Source organism: Hyperoodon ampullatus, assembly GCF_949752795.1.
Source record: "Hyperoodon ampullatus genome assembly, chromosome: 3".
Classification (NCBI taxonomy): Eukaryota; Metazoa; Chordata; class Mammalia; order Artiodactyla; family Ziphiidae; genus Hyperoodon; species Hyperoodon ampullatus.
This window is the reverse complement of record NC_136916.1, coordinates 98,342,907-98,366,202: the sequence shown is the minus strand read 5'-3', so window position 1 is coordinate 98,366,202 and position 23,296 is coordinate 98,342,907. Positions and strand designations below refer to the sequence as shown.

The following is a 23,296-nucleotide window of genomic DNA, read 5'->3' as shown; positions in this document are numbered from 1 at the left end:
TAAGTAAAGTTTTATTGGCACGTAGCCAACCTGATCTGTTTACATTTTGTCTCTGGCTGCTTTCACACTGCAGTGACAGAGTTGAGTAGTTGCAACAGAGACTGTAAATATCTGGCTCCTTACAGAAACATTTTGCTGGCCCCTATCCTAGACTCTTGTGTTCTCAGATTGTTTCTCTTCATCCCCTATCAATCTAGGCTCATCATATGACTACCTGGTGCCCATCCTAGGTTTTAACTCTACTATCTTCCACCCAGACAAGTGTTTTCTTATATTCATACATTTAAAAATTTGAATCTAACCTTTGATAATGTTAGACGTCTACTCTCTCTTAATTAGTGTAGAAAATTCTTTCTCTTTTATTTCATTCGTGAGCCAAAAAATAATCATATCTAAAAAGCTGAGTAATGTTAATGTCATTCCTGCATTAAGCAGAGAGCGTACAACTTAGAAGCAAAAAGAGAATAAAGTGCCCCAAATTTCCAAGACTCTTGAACATAACTGTTATTCCCTTTAACTATATATCTGTGGATTAGTTTGTGAGCTCATTCAGCATCTATAATATTATTTCTATTGAAAATGTGTTTTAAGTGTTGAATAATTCTTTCATACATGAACATTTTGAATAAACCTACTTTTAATTTTGGTTCTTGGTTTCTGGATATTTTTTACTATTGAATTATTTCAGTAATTTTAAAAGTTGCCTAACTTGTCTGTGCTCCAGTTTCTGTCTCAGTTAACTGGAGAGTTTTCCTAAATCGTCTTGAAAGCCTTCTAACTCTAATTTTTTGTAAGTTTAGGATTTACTACTGTGTATCTCAATTAACCAGAATGTGGTTTTAGGACTAGGAAACCCCATTTGAAGTCAGAAGTATATATGATGAATTTAACATGTCATCTCTAAAAGTTTAAATATTTAAATGTGCTTCTGGCCTTGGATAACATGGTGGCTAGCATATACTGATGCTTATTTAAAATATGGCTTGTAGACTTCTAAGAGAGAGCCTATTGTGACCTGTCCTGGAATGTAGTGCGTTTTGTCTGAGCTGTTGATAATTGGGGAGTGTTGTTGGAGAAGAAGTTGTAGGTTTTAGAAACTGAGTAAAATAGTGATAATCTAAGGCATTTTTTTTTTTTTTTTTTTTTTTTTTTTTGTGGTACGTGAGCCTCTCACTGTTGTGGCCTCTCCCGTTGTGGAGCACAGGCTCCGGATGCGCAGGCTCAGCGGCCATGGCTCACGGGCCCAGCCGCTCCGCGGCACGTGGGATCCTCCCAGACCGGGGCACGAACCCGCGTCCCCTGCACCAGCAGGCGGACTCTCAATCACTGCGCCACGAGGGAAGCCCTCTAAGGCATTTTTTTAATAGTAAAGACGGAAAAAGAGAAGAAAGAAGTCAAAGGTGGAGAAAGGGAGAAAAAAAAGCTTGCTAGAAAAAAGCATAAGAACAAGGAAAAGATGACCTAGATGTGAAAAAGAGGGAAAAAAAATATCAGAATGAAACAGAGCACAGTCGACCCTCCATATCCATGGGTTTCACATCTCTGGATTCAACCAACCACAGATGGAAAATATTTGGAAAAGAAATTACAGAAAGTTCCAAAAAGCAAAACCTGAATTCTCCTTGTGCTGCCAACTATTTACATAGCATTTACTTTGTATTAGGTATTATAAATAATTTAGAGATGACTTAAAGTATATGGGAGGGAGGATGCGTGGGTTATATGCAGATACTATGCCATTTTATATAAGGACTTGAGCATCTGCAGATTTTAGTATCAGTGGGGGCTGGGGGGCGGGTCCTGGAACCAATCCCCTGTGGATACCAAGGGACTACTCTATTGGCTATATTGATGAGCATGAACAGTTTACTTGAGGAAAATTAAATAAGGAACCAAATCTGTATCACTCGGAGTGAGGATGGTCAGAGATAAGCTCAGATTAATGTTTTAGGTGGTTGCTCAGAGTGTGGCTTTGACATAAGCTTAGAGAGAGTAAGCCTGGGATTTGGACATAATACAAACTTATTTCCTAATGTGGGACATAAAAAGGAGCCCTTAACTTAATCCTAAGGTGTAGAATCATAATAGACTAACAAGAAAATAGGTTCTTTTGATAGAAGCACTGACCTGGGAATCAAAATGGTTGTTTCACTTAACCACTTCTCCTTGAGGAAGCTTGTTATTTGTGAAACAGGAATGATAAGTATATCTCAGTGTAGACATAAAGGAAACATTACTTTCAATTGGAGGATTGTCTTAATTCTTATAGGGAATAGTTATAATAAAGCATTTTAGGTTATGGGGAATTGTATGATCAAAGGCAGAGGCAATAATGCATGGCCATAAATTGAAAATAGCAGTCTTGTGAAGTCTCAAGATAAATGGGACAGTGACATTGAAATAAGCAGATTAATTGGCCCCTTCTGCTGCATAATACACTTCTAAGATACTTCTGAAGCAATTACAGAATTGAAGTATTATTCTTTTACATTATCACCACATTTTGGGGTCATTAATGTTCATTTCTATAGATATTTTTATTGATTGGCTTTATTTTAATCCATTTTTCTGGGTTCTAGTAATATAAAAAAGGTGTACACTGTGACTGTTGAATCTATAAGTTTACAAAGTTAATGATGGTTTTCTGTAATACCCTTCTTGATGAGTAAACTGAACTTTAATATTGTTCCTATGTAATAGTTAATCATGTAAAAGATAGTGCTACAAACTGTTCTCTACTCATTTTGTCTGTGGGTCACATCTTAGAGTCCTCTACCTTGGATGAATTCTAGAAATGAAGTGAGATACCTACCCCTCATACCTCAGGAAAAAACTTGTGTCCTTTAAGAAAGAATAGATAATTAGTAATGAGGTACCTATAGCCACTTGTGTAGCTAATAAAGAAATACTAGATAATATTTTAAAGAGGGCTTATAATAGTCAAAATACTAGTTACAGTAGTGAAGATGAAAGATAGCTTTTCTGAAGAGTGAACGAAGCATTTAGTAGATTTTTCCAGTCGTAGATTTACAAGTACTTGTCCTAAAAATGTCTTGTTACACTTCCCAGAGGGTTATATTTCACTCTTTTTTTCTTTTTTCTTTTTTTTGATAAGAAAGGGAGCACAAATCAAGAGCAGGCTGATGAGGATTTTTCAAGAAGGTGGCATTTTGTATAATTTGCTCAGTATTCATTCATTCAGAGTGACCTGAAATTATTTCCTATGATGCTTACCTATAACTTGCTTGTTTTTGTGATACTTACAAAGATAGAGTTTATTTCCCAAGTTGCTAATCTAAATTAGAGCTTCCCAGGCTGTGGGATTAACAGATAAAAGTGGCTGGAGCCTCCAAGTCTCTTTGCCTCTTAACCACTAGGCTCCTTCTCTTTTCTGGTTGCCTTATAATTGTTATTTTTCTGAGTATGCCTGAGAAATAAGTTGGAAAGCACTGCTTTATGTAATTGGCTTTCATACTTTATTGATAATTCAGGAGAAATTGAAAAAACACCAGGCTTTGGTGTTGTAGCCCAAGATAATGAAAGTACTTTCTCCCAGATACTTAGGGATGTATGGAATGGTCTTTGACAAGGATAGCTTCTCAGAACCCCTTTTGTTGATATGTATGAATTGTATCCTCCATTTCCTTCTAAATCTTTATAGCTTTGATTTCTCCCTTTAATTCTTTAATATAAATTAGTGTTATCTTGGATCACATTTTTTTAAATGCTAACTAAAACTTAACTGTTAATTTGTATAGATAATCTTTACTGTAGAGCTTCAGATCCCCATGATAGAAACTTTCTCTTTTGCATTCATTTTTCTATAGTGGCTCTTCTCTATTGGTGTGACATTGCTATTTTATAGGTAAACATTTTATCAGCTTACCATATGTATATGTTAAATTATTTGATCATTTTTAGTTGAATTGTATGTGATAGGAAAATCTAAATTACTGAACTATAATACACTTTTAAAGTCTTTATAAGTACCTGAATAAACTTTCAATAATGATTAAATTTTTGCTAAAATATTTACTACTAAACAAAGTTTTTAATAACTGTGGGGATCTAAATTAGCCATTCTTAAGCTTTTATTGTAGGACAATAAAATACTGTAAATTTACCAATTAATGTTATTGTGCTTTTTAAAGCATATTGTGGGCTAAGAGATGACAAAAATTGAGTGGGCTACATAGAAAGATACAGTAAGACTTACAACCTCTGTACTTAAGATGTTCTATGGAAAATAGAAAAAGGCACTGTTCAATGTCAAAGCAAACTTATAGCTATCATTATAAACTTAGAGTTTATAATAAGTATAATAATTGAAACGAAGAAAGGAAAAAGCAGGAGATATCAAGTTTAGGAAGTTGCCAAAGAGATTAAGGAATTGTTGTTTTGGATTAATAAGTAATTAGGTTGTGGATAAAAGTGGTTTATAAAAATTAAAATGCCTATGAGATAATAGTTCTGTTGTTTAAAAAGATACGTTTCTAAAATGGAGTTTCTTTACAGTTATTAGAGCCTAAAGCAAAATTAGAGTATTTTTAACGAAGAAAATAAGATGATTATAACATAGCAGTAGCTTTATTAAAAATGGGACTCATCCTCCTTTCCACCATGGGAAACCCCAAAAGACCAGGGAAATATCTTTCTGCCTTGGATTGAACTTTATAAAGTACAGAATGACAATTTTCTGCTTAGCTTTTCCCACTGTGCCTCTGTGAATTATTCCATTGTGAAACATCAGTCCTTCTACAGTACTCTTCCTCCACTAAAAAACCAATTCTGTTAACTGGCATTCCCCTTAGGACTCAGCAGCTCTGTCTCTTGAAAGATACTGGTTTTCCTATTCACCATAATATCACAGAGTTGGGAAATAAGTGGAAGTGGGAGTAGAGATAGTGTCAGCATTTTTGTTGTTCCTTATTCCCCTCACAGAATGTTACTATATAAGCCACATATAGACATTTTTTTACTGATACTCTGTACCATTCAGAACACCGCCCTTTAGCTTTTATTTTCATCTACTGATCTTAGCAATTCCTTCTAAATGCCAACATTTCCACATCTGAGCCTCATCATCATTCTTGGCTACTTTTCTTTGCATGCTCTGACCTTCTGGTCTTCATTTCAGCAGGCTACTTTCCTGGATCTGGTTGTTACCAGAACTTTTCCATTTGAGGAGTTTTACAATTTCCTGTCATTTCTATTTTATTTCCCATCCCTTGCTGTACAGTTTGATGCTTACTCTATTATCTGTGCCTCTCATTTCACTAGATTCCTTCTGGCTTCAGTATCTTTTATTTTCTTTTTAAATCCAATCTGAATTTTCCTTGTCAGTCATTTAAACCACTCTTTCATTGATATTTCAGTGGAAACTATGTTGCTGAGTTGTTTTTTTTTTAATTTATTTGTTTTATTTATTTATTTTTGGCTGCATTGGATCTTCGTTGCTGCGCACGGACTTTCTCTAGTTGTGGCGAGTGGGGGCTACTCTTTGTTGCAGTGCACGGGCTTCTCATTGTGGTGGCTTCTCTTGCTGCGGAGCATGGGCTCTAGACGCATGGATTTCAGTAGTTGTGGCATGTGGGCTCAGTAGTTGTGGCGCATGGGCTTAGTTGCTCTGTGGCATGTGGGATCTTCCCAGACCAGGGATTGAACCTGTGTCCCCTGCATTGGCAGGCGGATTCTTAACCACTTCGCCACCAGGGAAGCCCCTGTTGCTGAGTTTTAATCTTACCTTACACTAAAGGAACTTTGTTGAATACACATTATTAAAAGGGAAAATTCAGTATTTAAAGGTGAGTCTTTCATGCAACAAATATTTATTGAGCATCTACTATTTGCTAGGTACTTGCTGTTCTAGGCACTGGGGATATGTAAATGAACAAAGACAGAAATCCCCATTCCCAAGGGAACATACATTGTGGTGAGGGCCAGAGGAATACTACCGTAAATAAATAAGTAAATGAATATTATGCTAGACATAATATTAGACAGTATTAAGTGCCGGGGAAAAAGGAGTGTAGGGGATTTTTTGTGGGGAGGTTAGTTTAAGTTTTACATAGAATAACCAAGGAAGGCCTTACTGAGAAGATCTAGGTAACATTTGAATAAAGATTTCTATTATGAACAAGGCCTTATATTTTAGTTTATATGTTCAGATTTTTAAATCTTGAGTATTCTTAAAGTAGGATAAATCTATATTCTTACTCAAATCTTATGCTACACTGTATAAGATCTTGGGCTTTTCATAGATTTGGTGAATCATATCAAAGTATGCATCAATAATAGTCATAGGGCTTCCCTGGTAGCACAGTGGTTAAGAATCCGATTGCCTGCCACTGCAGCGGACATGGGTTTGAGCCCTGGTCTCGGAAGATCCCACATGCCATGGAGCAACTAAGCCCATGTGCCACAACTACTGAACTTCCGCTCTGGAGCCCGTGAACCACAACTGCTGAAGCCCGTGTGCCGCAACTCCTGAAGCCTGCGCACTTAGAGCCTGTGCTCCACAAGAGAAGCCACCGCAATGAGAAGCCTGCGCACCGAAACAAAGACTAGCCCCTGCTCACCACAACTAGAGAAAGCCCGCGCACAGCAACGAAGACCCAACGCAGTCATAAATAGATAGATAGATAGATAGATAGATAGATAGACAGACAGGTAGATAGATAGAAAAAAATTGTCATAAACCTAGGTATTAGTGATTCCTCCATTTATTCAATCAGGTCTTCTTTATTCTTGATTCTGTTTCATCCTTTTCATCTCGACCCCTCTTCAGTCTTGTCTGTATTATTGCAGATAAGGTTTCTAATATTTTTTCAAGGCCCAGTTTCACCTCTCTCTAACTTTTATATTGCTTACAATACTGCACTTTCTAAAGCTTGGGTCTCGTATTCCTTTAGTAGTTCCCCCAAAATTCCTAGATAAAATATCATCTCCTTAATTTCACCACAATAAACTCGTATAATCTGACCCTTACTTCCTTGAATCTATCTACCTGTTTCCCAAAGACAACACTTCCATGATGTTGCCTTACTGAGTTACTCATGGTTCACTAAAAGCATGCATTGAACTTAGGGAAATGCTATCCCCTCTTTTACATTAACTAAATACTATAAAAATAGTATGTGGAATAGAGGATGTCTACATACAGCTTGCTAGTCCTGAGGAAATAATAATGGCAGAAACAATTTCCCTTTTATTGTCACAGGTAACACAGATGGACAAATAGGAAAATTGAGTTAGAGGAAGCACCTTGGGCAAACCGGTTTTGCTGTGAAGGACTGTAATTGAAAGAAATGCTAATAATAATAACATTCATCTAGTTTAGAATAACCTGTTCATTTTAGGGTCAATCCATTGAAAAGATAATAAATCATACTATTAATTACTTTTCTGTACAACCATGAATTTTGTGACTTTCTCCCAGCAGTTTTAAAATAGTTCATTCTTTAATACTACTAATATTCCTTGAAGGGGAAAAAACCTGCCTGCTGCATTTCTATTCTCTTTCTTTTGGAGCAAAAAATAGCTCTGTGTGTGTGTGGGGGGGGACGTTAGTGGTTTCCTGTGTTTGTGTGTGTGTGAGCGGTTCCCTGAAAATTAAGATTTAGAATGTAACCCATATTACCTTCCTGGTTGCTATTATTTCCTCTTTTTAGAAAATGTCAGCTTAATACTTATTATTCAGTTGTTTTGAACTAACATTTCATTCTTTAGTTATTGATTTATACTGGTTGATCTAGTCTATCAGGTTCATCATGATTATCTTGGCTTCATCTTTCCCTTTTATACCTGATTGTGATATATTTCACAACCTTTCCATTACATTCCCATTGCCATTAAACTATTATAATGGATAATAGCCTCTCTAATAGCTAAAGCCCAAAATCTTTGATCTCAAATTATTGACCTTACTTAATAGTTTTCTAAATATTTCCTTACTAAATTATAATCTGAATGTAGCATGCTTTTAGTTGATTGGTTGATTGATATTATTCTTTTAATTAGTCAACAGCTGTTTGAGAGCTTCTGTGTACTAGGCTTCTTTTTTTTTAAGTTTAAGGTGTACACTGTGATGGTATGATTTAGACTTCTTGTATCAGTCTGCTCAGGCTGCCATAACAAAACACAACAGACTGGCTGATTTAAAGAGCAGAAATTTATTTTCTCACAGTTCTGGAGACTTGAAGTCCTAGATCTGGGTGCTGACTTTTCTCTGGGATAGATGACCAAGCGTACAGTTGCTGGGTTGTATGGTAGTTTTATGCTGAGTTTCATAAGAAACTGCTAGACTTTCTTCCTGGGTGGCTGTACCATGTTAAATTTCCACCAGCTGTGTATGAGCAATCCAGTTTCCAGGGATTCTTGCCTGCATTTGTGTAGTCAGTATTTTTTATTTTAGTCGTGTTGATAGGTGTGTAGTGGTAGCTCGTTGTAGTTTTTTTTTTTTTTTTTGCGGTACGCGGGCCTCTCACTGTTGTGGCCTCTCCCGCTGCGGAGCACAGGCTCCGGACGCACAGGCCCAGCGGCCGTGGCTCACGGGCCCAGCCTCTCCGCGGCATGTGGGATCTTCCCAGACCTGGGCACGAACCCGTATCCCCTGCATCGGCAGGCGGACTCTCAACCACTACGCCACCAGGGAGGCCCAGCTCGTTGTAGTTTTAATTTCCATTTCCCTAATGGCTATGGTTGAATATCTTTTTATATGCTTATTTGTATCTTCTTTGGTGAAATAACTCTTTGTGTCCTTTTCCTGTTTTCTCATTAGATTGTTAGTTTTTTTTACTGTTGAGTTTTGAAGGTTTTTTTTTTTTATTCTAGATACTAGTCCTTTTCAGGATATATGGTTTCTAAATATTTTCTCCCAGTCTACAGATTGTCTTTTTAACCTTCACGGGATATTTTGCAGAGCAGAGTTTTAAATTGATGAAGTTCACTTTATCAGTTTTTCCTTTCATGGATCACGTTTTAGGTGTCAAGTTCGTGAACGCTTTCCCTAATCCTGTGTCTTGAAGATTTATCCTATTTTAAGTTTTATAGTTTTACATTTTATATTTAAGTCTGTGGTCCATTTTAAATAATTTTTGTATAAGGTGTGATACTTAGGTCAAGGTTCAGTCCTTTTGCCTACAGATGTCCAATTTTTTCCAGAACCACTTGTTGAAAAAGTTGTTGTTTCATTAAATTACTTTTGTACTCTTAAAAAATCAGTTACGCATTTTTATGTAGGTTCTCCATTTTGTTCCATTGCTCTGTCTATCCCACCATAGGTATCACATACTGTTTTACTGTAGGTGTATTGTAAGTCCTAATAGTGGGTAAAGTGATTTCTCCCATTTTATTCTTCTTTTTCAATATTTTGTCAGCTATTCTAGGGTTTGTGCCTTTCCATATAAATTTTAGAATGATCTTGTCTATGTCTACAAAAATCTTTACTGGACTGTGACAAGAATTGTATTAAACCTGTTGGTCAATTTGGGGAGAATTGACATATTTACTGTGTTGAATCTTCCAGTCCATGAATGTGGTATGTCTCCAGTTTAGGTCTTTGAATTCTTTCATTAGCATTTTATAATTTTCAATGTATAGATCCTAAAGATATGTTTTGTTAAGCATATACCTAAGTGTTTAATTTTTCTTGGAGCAATTATAGATAGTATTGTGTTTATAATTTTGGTTAGTGCATGCTCATTGTATGTGTATAGAAATTCAATTAATTTTCGTGTGTTGATCTTGCATCCTGTAACCTTGCTGAACTGTGAGGTTTTGTGGTAGATTCCCTGGGATTTTTTAATGTAGACAATCATGTCATCTACAAATATGAACAGCTTTATTTCTTCCTTTTCAATCTGTATACCTTTTATTTCTTTTTATTTCCTTATTGCAGTGGCTAGAACTTTAAGTTCTGTGTTGAGTAAGAATGGTCATAGTGGACCTCCTTGCCTCATTCAGATTTTAACGGAAACATATTCAGTCTTTCACCCTTGAGTATGATGTTAACTATAGAGTTTTTTATAGATGATTTTTTTGTTTGTATTTTGGCTGCGTTGAGTCTTCATTGTTGTGCTCAGGCTTTCTCTAGTTGCGGCGAGCGAGGGCTACTCTTCATTGCAGTGCGCAGGCTTTTCATTGCGGTGGCTTCTCTTGTTGCAGAGCATGGGCCCTAGGTGTGTGGACTTCAGTAGGTGTGCAGGCTTCAGTAGTTGTGGCTCGTGGGCTCTAGAGCGCAGGCTCAGTAGTTGTAGCACACAGGCTTAGCTGCTTCACGGCATGTGGGATCTTTTCGTACCAGGGATTGAACCCGTTTCCCCTGCATTGGCAGGTGGATTCTTAATCACTGTGCCACCAGGGAAGTCCCTATAGATGATTTTTATTGAGTTGCTGATAATTTTTTATTATGAATGGGTGTTGGAATTTGTCAAAGGTTTTTTCTGTGTCAATTGATATGATCACATCTTTAGCTTGTTGATATCATAGATTACACTGATTGATTTTTTTAATGTTGACCCAGCCTTGTATCCCTGGAATAAGTCCCACTTGGTCATGGTGTGTAATGTTTTTGTATATTGTTGGGTTTGATATGCTACTATTTTTGGAGAAGTTTTGTGTTTAAGTTCATGAGAGATACTGGTCTGTAGTTTTCTCTTTTTTTTGGTACTGTCTCTGTATGGTGTTGGTATCAAGATATTGGTGGCTTCGTAAAATGAATTGGGTAGTATTCCCTCCTCTTCTGTTTTCTGAAAGAGTTTGTGTAAAATTGATGTTAGTTCCTCTGAAAATATTTGGTAGAATTCTCCAATGAAACCATCTCAGTATATAGATCTCTCTCTCTCTCTCTCTCTTTTTTCTTTTTTGGCCACGCCCTGCAGCTTGTGGAGTCTTAGTTCCCTGACCAGGGATCAAACACCGGGCCCTTGGCAGTGAAAGTGTGGAGTCTTAACCGCTGGACTGCCAGGGAATTCCCAAGAGTGATCTCTTTTTGAAAGCTTTTAAATTACAAAATCAGCGTCTTTAATGGTTATAGAACTATTTAGGTTTATCTATTTTATCTTGGTTGAGTTTTGATAATAATGTGATTTTCAAAGAATTGGTCCGTTTCTTCTAAGCTGTCTAATTTGAGTGTAAAGTTGTTTTTAGTATCTCAAGTACTGTTTTAAAGGCTACAAGGATCTTTAGTAATATCCCATCTCATTCCTAAAATTGGTGATTTGTGTATTCTTTTTTTTTTTTTTTTTTTTTTGCGGTACGCGGGCCTCTCACTGTTGTGGCCTCTCCCTTTGCGGAGCACAGGCTCTGGACGTGCAGGCTCAGCGGCCATGGCTCACGGGCCCAGCCGCTCCACGGCATGTGGGATCCTCCCGGACCGGGGCACGAACCCATGTGCCCTGCATCGGCAGACAGACTCTCAACCACTGCGCCACCAGGGAAGCCCTGTGTATTCATTTTTAATTTGTCAGTCTTACTAGAGATTTATCAATTTTATTGCTTTTTTTTAAGACCAGCTTTTTGTTTCATTGAGTTTCCCCCCCATCTATTTTCAATTTCTATTTCTATTGATTTCTATTATTTGATATTTTCTTCCTTCATCATGCTTTGGGTTTATTTTGCTCTCCTTTTTCTAGTTTCTTGACGTAGGAACTTCAATTATTGATTTGAGATCCTTCCTTGTTCCAACATCCATAACCTTTTGAAAGACTTCAATTCACTATAATATAAAGGTTTGAATTCATAAAGTTTAACCTTATTTATTAAATTATTCAAATCTTATGTATCCTTTTTGTGTGTGTGTTTGCTTCAATTTAAAGGCTGAAGATCTACAACTATCATTATGTTTTTGGATATTCTTGTGTTTCTAAATGGTTTTTTGTTACATAAATATTGCTGTGTAAGTCAGTTAATAAAGGTTCATGGCTGTTAAATTCTTAGATCACTGAGATTGATTCCATCAGAATTGTACGGGCCCCTCTCCAAATTATGCAGACCCAGTTGAGGGTGAAGAGAATTGTTTAAGCTTATTTAGTTTTATTCTAGCAATTCAGAGTTCTGACAGCCTGTGGGGACTTGGGAAAGAGCCAAGAAAAGAAGCAGGGACGTATTGCCTGTGCCTAAGAATTTGCCACCAGGAGTTAGAGCAGTATCCTAATTGTGACAGTTCCCTCCTCTGTTTTGTATCTCATCTCCTGTTCCCTCATCTTGTCGCCGTTCACTATCATTTTCTACTGATTCAGTTTCTTTAATGGATACAGGTTTCTGATGGTTTTCTATTTTCAGTCAGTTTTGGTAAGTTATAATTTTTCTAGGAAATTGCTATTTCACTTAGATTTTCAAATTTGAGGTCATAAAACCTTACATTGTATTGTATTCTTCGTTTTTTAATATTTATTTATTTATTTATTTATTTATTTTGTCTGTTCCGGGTCTTAGTTGTGGTATGTGGGATCTTCATTGTGGCATGTGGACTCTTACTTGCAGCATGCAGACTTCTTAGTTGCGGAATGTGAACTCTTAGTTGCAGCATGCATGTGGGATCTAGTTCCCCGACCAGGGATCGAACCCGGGCTCCCTGCATTGGGAGCACAGAGTCTTACCCACTGGACCACCAGGGAAGTCCCACACTGTACTCTTTATTACTTCCTAAATCTTTGCTCTGCCTTCAGTTTTGATTATGTAGTCACAGTATAATTATCCTATTTAGGAAATTTAACATAAATGTAGTACTTTAGTCTTTAGTCCATACTCCAGTTTCACCAGCTGTTCTAATAATGTTCTTACAACATTTTTGTTCTCTCAGTACAAGATCATGTAACGTTTAGCTGTCATGTGTCCTTATGCTCCTTTAATCTGGAGCAGCTCCTCAGTCTTTCTTTCATGACATAGACATATTTTTAAACTATTGTCTCCCTCCCTTCCTTTTGTGGTAGCTGAACTGTTATTATTTGAGAAGAAACACTACCACTGTTCCTTCTGTTACTTTTAAAATTTTTTCTAAAATCTTATTCATCTCAGAATCCAGCTTTGAACACAAATTTTTATTACTAGATAATTAGTAAAAATGTGTTATTTGATAACAATATAGTTTCATATTTCATAGAATGCACTGGTGTCCTTTATAAAGGATACTAGTTTTTATGTCATCCAGAAAACTAAAGTTCATAATACAAGGCAACTATTTGAGATACCAATTATTGATTTTGGTTATCAAGTAATTTAACTTGAATATGGAGTTTTTATTTCAAAAATGAAATGTTTTTTCCTTGATTCAAAGGTATTTCAGAAGTTACTAAAAAAATTTGTCTAGTTACCACCTATTACTACATCTTAGATAATACTTTTTGTAAACATGTAATTATCTACTTGTAAGGTAGCATCTATAATAAAGTTACATAGTAGTTTGAAAGTACATTTTTAACTTTGCTCTCCCAAATTATTAGTTGTTATTAGTGAAACAGAAATGTACTTATACCCATTTTTGGCTTGGTCTATTTTAAATTCTTCTGGCAAACAGTCCAGTAATTTGCTCTATATTTCCCAGAATAACTTGGAATATATCTTCAGAAGTTTTAGTTATTTAATGACTGTGGTGTCCCCTCCCCCACTTTTTTTCTCTGTAATATATCCTAGAATTTCTTTCAGAAGAAGGGAAAGCATTGGAGATTATGTTTTCACTGTCTTTAGAATCAATTAACTTAAGCTTCACGGAATCTATTCACAAGCTCTTTGAGGTCCTGAGTACCTTTATTTATCATTCAAACTCCTCCCCCTCCCATACTCAAAAAAGTAAATACTGACCTCTCAGGCTTTCATAGCAACTGTACTATTACGGGCTAGTGGCATCACCTTGTGACCAAAATCACCACTGCTACTAGTATGTATTGAAGATCTACTCTGTTGTCAGATGCTATTTGAGTTCTCTGTGTGTATTGCCTTATTTAATTCTCAAGTCAGATGGGTAATGAGTGGTGGAGAGTAGATGGGACCCAGCTATTCTAAGCTGTAGAACCCACAAGCTTAATTAATTTCTATACCAAAATTCCTCTTACGCTTTAATAACATTTTTCTTCTTAGGAAGTGTATGTGTACTGTTCCCGTTCCTTCTGTTATTCATATCTTAATTATTTTATTTTGGAAATTTTTTACTCATGTGAAGAATATCCATTCTCATTAACCATCTTTCTTCTTTTCCTTTCTCTTTTAACTCTTAGCTTGGTACTATAAGGAAACCACTTCTCTTCCCTGACTCCCTTCATCTATATAGATTTTAATATATTTATGCTAATAGTAGTTTTGCTTTCCTTAAATTCAGAGTTCACCTGTGCATCTGTTTGTTCTTTCATAGTATCTATTTAACCTTTATAGAAGAAAGATAAAGAATATTCGTTCTTTTTGTTACCACTATCTCAAAAGACTTCAAGATCTTATTAAAATATTCATGGTTCCAAAAGTATTTATCTAGCTAGAAAAGACTTGTATGTTTTAAGCAACTTAGACCTATTTAGAGTCTATAATACTAAAATGCAAAGCTGTTCTGCCAAATACCCCTTAATATTCTCCCTTCGGTATAGTCCCCTTCCTAAAGGTGGTTCCAGTCAGTCTGTTTGCAGTGACTATATTCTACTCAAACCTAGTCAGGTATATCGGTATGTAAAAGTCTGAAATTTTTTCTTTTAGAGGTGGTCACTATAAAAACATTTAAGTGCTGTTGAATTTGTTGTTGCTTTTTCTAGTTAAATTTTTTTCCATTATACTTTTTTATAGTTTATAATAAATAGTGATTCTTTTCTAATCCCAGTATACTTGTAGATGATCCAAAAGTTCAGAATATTCTAGTTCTGATTCTAAAACATGACCCTTTAATTTCTTCTTCGTTAACTAGCCACGTGCTTAGTGGATCCATTAGGGGTTATTGATGTCAAGTTACTTTGGCAGCATATTCTTTTGTAGTTATTCTTGTTGGGTCACTCTTACACTTAATATTCACTTTATAGTTGTTATTTACACTCAATATCTTTTCTGCTTATTAATTTAATATATAACCTGTCTTCTTTAGGGTAGAAATAAGGGCAGGGTCACTAATCTACTTTCAAATTTATCTTTCTCTAATTTATACATGTCCTTCATGGTTACTATGGAGGTCTGATGAAATTCACATCACTCCCTAACCCCAGAAAGAAGTACAGTCAGTTAATAATTAGAATTAGCTAGAGATGTATTTCAAGTTTGACAACTGTTTACAGACTATTTTTACGGTTATACTTTTTTTTTTTTTTTGCTGTACGCGGGCCTCTCACTGTTGTGGCCTCTCCCATTGCGGAGCACAGGCTCCGGACGCGCAGGCTCAGCGGCCATGGCTCACGGGCCCAGCCGCTCTGCGGCATGTGGGATCTTCCTGGACCCCGGCACGAACCCGTGTCCCCTGCATCGGCAGGCGGACTCTCATCCACTGCACCACCAGGCAAGCCCTACGGTTATACTTTTAATGGTTTCTGGCAGTTGCTTTTAGCGTAGTCTTAACAGAACTTAAAATTATTCATTTCATTTTGTACTAGATCATCTCTTGTAAAAAATTTCTAAGAGTGAGTGCAGGTCGTGTATTCTGGGAGAGATGTAACCACTTCAGGCCTGTAGAACACCTGTTACTTTACTTTATTGGTAATTAATAGATATAACTCCCTATTGGCCAGAAGTAATTTATCAGGGTACCTTATTTTTCCAACAGCATAAATAATTCACCTGGCAGTGCTGGATTGGTTGAGTGTAATCTCTTGGCAAAAATGTAATTGCCATTTTCTACAGTTTGTTTGCTAGTTATTCCAATCACAAATATGGTAAACTTTGAATCTGCTTCCTGTATGCCTGTTACTGTTAATATTACTGTGATCTTAAGATATAGAATTAATACAGTGAAAACTGCAGTGAACTAAAGTCAGAGCTCATTGTTCTGATATAGTTGAGAAGAGGCAGTGGAAGTGGGAGGCAGCATAATTCACTAACTTTTAAGAATCCTTCTAACTCTTAAAATTATTTTAGTTTTTTCTGGAATGCAGATTTAGTATGGATCACATGGTAGATAGAAGCCTTTTGAGACATTCTTTTAACTACTTTTTTTTTTAAACACCTTTTTAATCTCATTGATCTTTTTTAAAAATTTGAGAGGGACAGTTGTTATCCCTATTACTTAATAAAGGTGTGATTTATATTGTCCTTAGTGTGATGAGAGTGCATTTATTTTTTAAATGCTACTTAAAGTCAGAAGCAAAACAACTTTTTAATATATTGTGTGACTTAGATGAGAAATTGTTATGCCTTAGATATGGAGGCTTTGATAATTATGTAAATGCTGAGTGATGCAGAATGTTCTAGGAAGCATGGTTTTTAAATTATCTACAAAGATGGTGAGTGGTTATGTCAGTAGATTACCTGCACTTTTCTTTCTCATTACCTATTCCTAAATTCAGAATAGCTACTGCCATAGTAACCTTTTCCTAAATGATAATTATTTTTATGGTACGCTAAATACATACCATGAACAGTAAGATATATTTTATTTCCTAATGTTACTTTGTAGATAAAAGTTAATGACATAAATTGACATCTACTTCATAATTAGGCGGCATTTTGTTTTTGTACCAACATGATGTGTATGATGTGCAACCTCAGTATTTATATGACTTTTAGGTGGAACACATTCTTGCATAGGTACTTGTATGAGTCAAAGAACTAGTTCAGGACTTCCCTGGTGGCTCAGTGGTTGAGAGTCCGCCTGCCGATGCAGGGGACACGGGTTCGTTCCCCAGTCTGGGAAGATCCCACATGCCGCGGAGCGGCTAGGCCTGTGAGCCATGGCTGCTGAGCCTGCACGTCCGGAGCCTGTGCTCCACAATGGGAGAGGCCACAACAGTGAGAGGCCCGTGTACCGCAAAAAAAAAAAAAAGAACTAGTTCATTATCCTTACCATTTCCTCAGTGTATTTTAAAGCTCATTTTAAAAATGTATTTTTCTATGTGTTTGTGGAGCCTCTATAAAAAAAATAGATGGCCATTTGTAAATAAGTGGTATAGATGAGTATAGATCACGTTGAAATTTTATTTGTCTAACAGATAATAGTTGGAAAACAACTTTGGGAAGTTTCAGAGAGGAGCTAATTCAGCAATATTTTCACGTATTAAAGATTAATTTAGTGACATTTTCATGTAATAATGACTGTAGGACCAAACTCCGTTTTTTATGTCCTTCTCTTTTTTAACAGTTGCAATTTAGCAGTTTTCTAAAATACATCTCTCTTTCCCACTGTTTATGAATACAGTAAATAATGTTGCAGTAATCCATAATGCCAATTTTAACTTATTGAATTCCCAAACCTAATTTAATTATGAATTTTATTATTATTATTGCTAAATGGTTGTTGCAACAGATAGTTAAATCTTTGTCAAATGCCAAGTGCTAACACACTTTGCCTGTAAGCAAGCAGGACATTATTTTGTTACCTTCTTTGTTACTTATTGCAGAATAACAAGACTTAACTATCACAGATATTCAGTGACAGGCTGGTAAAATTTAACAATCAGCTTTTGGTGGGGGAGGGCGGGGGGATTAGAGAGAGGAAATGCTTTATAGCTTAACATACTCCCACCATGGCTGTTTTCAGTCAATATAATGTCATTGCATGTGGAGTTGGGAAGAAGTGATTAGTAGTGCACCATTATTTTTTCTTTTGTTACCTGTGCCTTTGGTGTCATATCCAAGAAAACATTGCCAAATCCAATGTCATGAAATGACATTGACATTGACATATGACATTTTTTGTCCTATGTTTTCTTCTAGGAGTTTTATTGTTTTAGGTCTTCTTAGGGTCCTTGATACATTTTGAGTTAATTATTGCATGTGGTGTTAGATAAGGGTCCAACTTCATTCTTTTGCCTGTGCACATCCAGTTTCCCAGTACCATTTGTTGAAAAGACTTTCCTTTCTTCCACTGAATGGTCTTGGCACTGTTGTCAAATATGTTGAGGTAGTTTCCTTCTAGTTGTTGTTTGTTAGGTATTTTTATCATGAAAAGATGTTGAATTTTGTTAAATGCTTTTTCTGCATCAATTGAGATGATCATGTGGATTTTTTTCCCCTTTATTCTGTTCAAGTAGGATATTACATTGATCAATTTTCATGTGTTGAACTATCCTTGCGTTCATTTGTTGAGGATTTTTTGCATCAGTATTCATAAAGGACATTGATACATAGTTTTCTTGTAATGTCTTTGGCTTTGGTATCAGCACAATGCTGTCCTCATAGAATGAGTTAGGAAGTGTTTACTCCTTCAATCTTCTGGGAAAGTTTGAAGTATTGGTATTCTTTCTTTAAATGTTTGATATAATTCACCAGTGAAGCCATCAGGTCCAGGGTTTTTCTTTATTGAGAGACATTTAATTACTGATCCAATCTACTTACCAGCTATATATCTATTCAAATTTTCTATTTATTTCTGATTTAGTCTTGGTCTGTTTTATGTTTCTAGTAATTTGTCGTTAAATCTAGGTTATCTGACTTGTTGGTGTACAATTGTTCATAGTACTCTCTTATCATGCTTTTTATTTCTGTAGAATTGATGGTCTCCACTTTCATTTCTGATTTTTATCATTTGTGTCAATTTGCATCTTCTCTCTTTTTCTTCTTAGTCCTTCTAGCTGAAGGACTTATTAAAATCTTTCTGAAGAACCAACTGTTGGATTCATTGATTTTCTCTATTATTTTTCTGTTCTCTAATTTGTTTCTGCCCTCATCATTATTATTTCCTTTCTTCTGCTAGGTTTGAGTTTAGTTTGTTCTTCTAGTTCCTTAAATTGTAAAGTTATGTTGTTGATTTAAGATTTTTCATTCTTTTTTTTTAAATGCAGGTGTTTGTACATTTTCCCCTTGTACTGCTTTCACTGTGTGCTGTAAGTTTTGGTATGTTGTGTTGTTTTCGCTCTCTAAGTATTTTGTAATTTTCCTCATGATTTCTTCTTTGATCAGTGGGTTAATTCCCAAAATTTTTTTAATTTTCCAGTTTTCCTTTTGTTATTGATTTTTAATTTCATGTTATTGTGGCCAAAGATACTTTGTATGATATCCATATTTTTTATTATATTGAGATTAATTTGTGGCCTAACATATGGTCTGTCCTGAAAAATATCCCATGTGCACTTCAGAAAAATGTGTGTTCTGTTGCTGAGTAGAGTGTTTTGTATACGTCTGTTTGGTCTAGTTGGTTTACTATGTTAAATTCTCTGTTTATTTGTATTCTGTCTGGTTCTTCTGTTGATTATGTGAGTGAGGTATTGACGTCTCCAACTATTACTGTAGAACTGTGTTTCTCCCTTCAGTTGTGTCAGTTTTTGCTTTATGTATTTTGATGGTCTGTTACTAGGTACCTAAATGTTTATTGTTGTATCTTTTTGCCCTATTGAACCGTTTATTAATATATAATATTTTTATTATAATGTCCTTTTTGATTTAAAGTATATTTTGTCTGATATTAGTATAGCCACCCCTGCTCTCTTTTGGTTGCTCTTTGCATTGAATGTCTTTTTCCATCCTTTCACTTTCAACCTGTTTGTGTCTTTGGTTGTGCTTTTATTTGTTCTGCCAATCTCTGTCATTTGGTTGGACAGTTAAATCCATTTACATTTAAAGTAATTGCTGATAAGGAGGGACTTCTGTCATTTTGCTGTTTTTGTAAGTCCCTAATAGCCTTTTCTCCCTCATTTCCTGCATTCCTATCTTCCTTTGTGTTTAGTTGATCGTAACAAAATGTTTAAATTCCTTTCTCATTTCCTTTTCTTTATATTCTATAGCTATTTTCTTTGTGGTTACCATGGAGGTTGCATTTAACATCCTAAAGTTATAACACTCTAATTGTGATTTAAACTAGCTTAACTTCAATGACATACAAAAACTGTTTCTTTACAGCTTTGATCCCACCCCTTTCATTTGTTGATAAATTACATCTTTATACACTGTTTGCCCAGAAACATAAATTAATGCTTCTTTTAAATGTATTAGTCTCTCAAATTTTGTAGAAAACAGTATTTGGAGTTATACACCACAGTTACAGCAATACTTAGCTTTTACACTAATAATTCATTGTTTTCTTTAAATGTAATAGTCTCTCTTAAATTTTATAGAAAACATAAAGTGGAGTTTCAAACCAATGTTAAAAATATTGCTTTTATAATTGCTCTTGTATTTACCTTTATTTCTTTATATGGCTTCAATTTACTTTCTTATGTCATTTTATTTCACCTTGTAGGTATCCCTTGTGCATTTTTTGCAGGGCAGATCTAGTGGAAACAAACTCCCTTAGCTTTTGTTTATCTGGAAATGGCTTAATTTCTTTGTTACTTTTGAAGGATATTTTTGCCAAATATAGAATTCTTGGTTGACAGTTTTTTCTTTCAGCACTTTGAATATGTCCACCCACTATCTTCTAGCCTCCAAAGTTTCTGAAGAGAAATCTGCTGACGTTCTCATTGAGGATTCCTTGTATGTGACTATTCACTTCTCTCTTGCTACTTTGAAGAATCTCTATGTCTCTATGTGGCCTGTTGAGTTCATCTTATTCAAAGTTTGTTGAGCTTCTTGGATGTTTATGTTCATGACTTTCATAAAATTTGGGGAGTTTTCAACCATTCTTTCTTCACATATTCTCTCTGCCCCTTTCTTCTTTTTCTAGTTCCCACGATGTGTATGTTGGTCCTCTTGATGCTGCCCGTAGGTCTCTTAGACTCTGTTTGCGTTTCTTCAACATTTTTCCTTTCTGCTCCTCAGACTCTAATTTCTGTTGTCCTCTCTTCCAGTTCACTGTTAATTTTTTGTGCCTACTCAAATCTGCTTTTGAATCCCTCTAGTTGGAGTTTTCATTTTAGTTATTTACTTTTCAGCTTCAGAATTTTTTAGTTTCTTTTTAGGTTTTCTATCTCTTTATCGTTATTTCCATTTTGTTCATACATTGTTTTATGTCATACTTTGCTATATGACCTACTGAGAGAAACAAAAAGAAATCAATAGAAAATGTCTGAAAAAAGACCCAATGGCAGATCATTAGACAAAGACTTATTTAAAAAACTGTTGTAAAGATGCTCAAAGAACTAAATAAGATATGGAGAATCTTTGAATACTTTGGGATTTTTCTATTGAACACTGGACATTTAAATCATAATATGGTAGCTTGGAATATGGTAATATGGAAATCAGATTATTCCCTTCCTTGGAGTTTCCTAATTTTTGTTATTGTTTTTGTTTTTGTTTTTTTGATTGTTGTAGGTTGTCTCTGTGCCAGGGATCAGCCTGAGGTGTAAATTTAAGATTTTTTCATGTCTTTTCTGAGCCTTTCCCTGGATATGCATAGTCACTTTCTAATTCTTCCTGTATATGTAGTTATTTTTGAATGTCCTAGTCTTCAATGTCTGGCTCCCATCATGGGAAAAAGTGATAAATGACAGATAAAAAAGGGAGCTGGCTTTTTAAATACCTTGGAAGTCACTTCATTCTGATGCAGAGGAACTTGCAACAATGAGGGAAGATACAACAGCGGCAAATGGCTACCCTCCTCTTTGTCTGCACCTCTGTGATCAGAAGCAGCAATTAGTGATGAGAGCACCGATCCCTGATACTTGGAGGATAAGGTCTTTTTTACCTACCGTGGCTTCGGTAATTTGCATGTGCACGGCTCCCTGCCCTATGGCTGGGAGTTGGGATGAAGGAGGTGCTGCTACTGTGCTAAAACCTGAAATAGACAAAATTAACTGCAATTTACTGTCCATGTCTTCCCTGGAAGTTACAAGCTTTCAACAGACTCTATAGAGTTCTAACATAGTCACAGCAGACAGATTCTGCCAGTCAGTTTTGTCTAGGTAGGGAGACAGATTCCTGGTGCTTCTTGCCTCCTGCCATCTTCCCAGAATCTTCTTTAATCCCATCTTAATTTCTGTATTGAGTGACTTTGTGAGTAGATTAAGTAGCAAGACCTCTGTATTAATGGGTTGGGGGTGCTTTTATTAAAATATAGCAGCTCTTTTCTCACCTACCTCTGTATTTAAGAGCTACATTAGATGCATTTGATATATGTATAGTAATTTTGGCATTTAACTTTTGGCAGGTGGTTTTGGAATGTATGCTTAAAAAAGACCTCATTTACAATAAGGTCACTCCAACATTTCACCACTGGAAGATTGATGACAAGAAATTTGGTCTTACCTTTCAAAGTCCTGCTGATGCTAGGGCTTTTGATAGAGGCATTCGAAGAGCTATAGAGGATATTTCTCAAGGTAGGTTATTTTGGCTGTTTTCTTAATTTGTTTATCAGTTATATATAGTAGAAGTGACTTCAAGTCAGCTTTTGTGATATGAGATTAAGCTTTGAAAGCTGACTGTAGGTGAAGATAAAATAATGGACTCCTTAATCTGTTTTATGTTTGTCACATCACAGTATATACCAATTACATGTATTACCTTGAAGAGCCATCAACAGCATACTTCAGATAATTTGAAAGTTTTAAAAATAACAGCTCAAAGAAGAGGGCAGCAGTCAGGTAGAACTTTGAAAATCCCCCGTGAGTATGTTACTCATATACTTGTTTCGGTAATTATAAAGAGAAAATTTGTAATAATCAAATATATGTCAACTCCAGTTATTCTATGGCAAAAACCTTCCTTACTGCTTTATCTGATTTCATTAATAAGGATTGGCAGAGACCTCAACCCAATCTATCCCTTTGTATATCTTACCAATCTGTTAAGATCATTAACTCTAAAGCTTGCAGGTTTTAAAGGGAGGAAGAATATTTACACGTAAGACTGGCCTCTGCTTAATTAAACAAAAAGAAATCATGTTAAAACCCATTTCTTTCCCCCAAAGAAGTCATAACTAAGATTTGATTTGTTTTTCTAATTAAGAAGAAACATTATCTCTGTTAGTAGAAATAACCTTCTTATACAACATAAGTGAATGAAATGTGTTGACAACATTGTGGCTCATATATTTTGAAGATGGCATTTTAGTAGGAAAATCAGAAGAAATAAACTAATTATGAGACAAACCATAGGCAAGAACATGGAAATGCTTAGTACAAATATGTATTGCTAAGTGTGTGAAACTGAAGTTAAATAATGTATTTAGCTACTTTAAAAGACTAGAATTTGGTAAACAAACAATCTTTGATTTCTGATTCAGAAAAAAATTCCATGAAATGATAGCACTCATTTTTAGTACAAGAACCCATAAATTCTTCCTATATCAGGGTTCTCATTGTTC

At 35.6% G+C, this 23,296-nt stretch overlaps 1 protein-coding gene across 1 annotated transcript in view; it reads left to right on the top strand.

Annotated features, from left to right (window-relative positions):
* Window positions 1–23,296, top strand: part of SPRED1 (sprouty related EVH1 domain containing 1) — a gene marked incomplete at both ends in the record, with an annotated part of 117,508 nt that overhangs the window by 50,397 nt on the left and 43,815 nt on the right. The window contains one exon of the mRNA XM_079699539.1: window positions 22,142–22,310. Coding sequence (XP_079555665.1) covers window positions 22,142–22,310 — 169 coding nt within the window. The remainder of the gene's footprint in view (window positions 1–22,141; window positions 22,311–23,296) is intronic.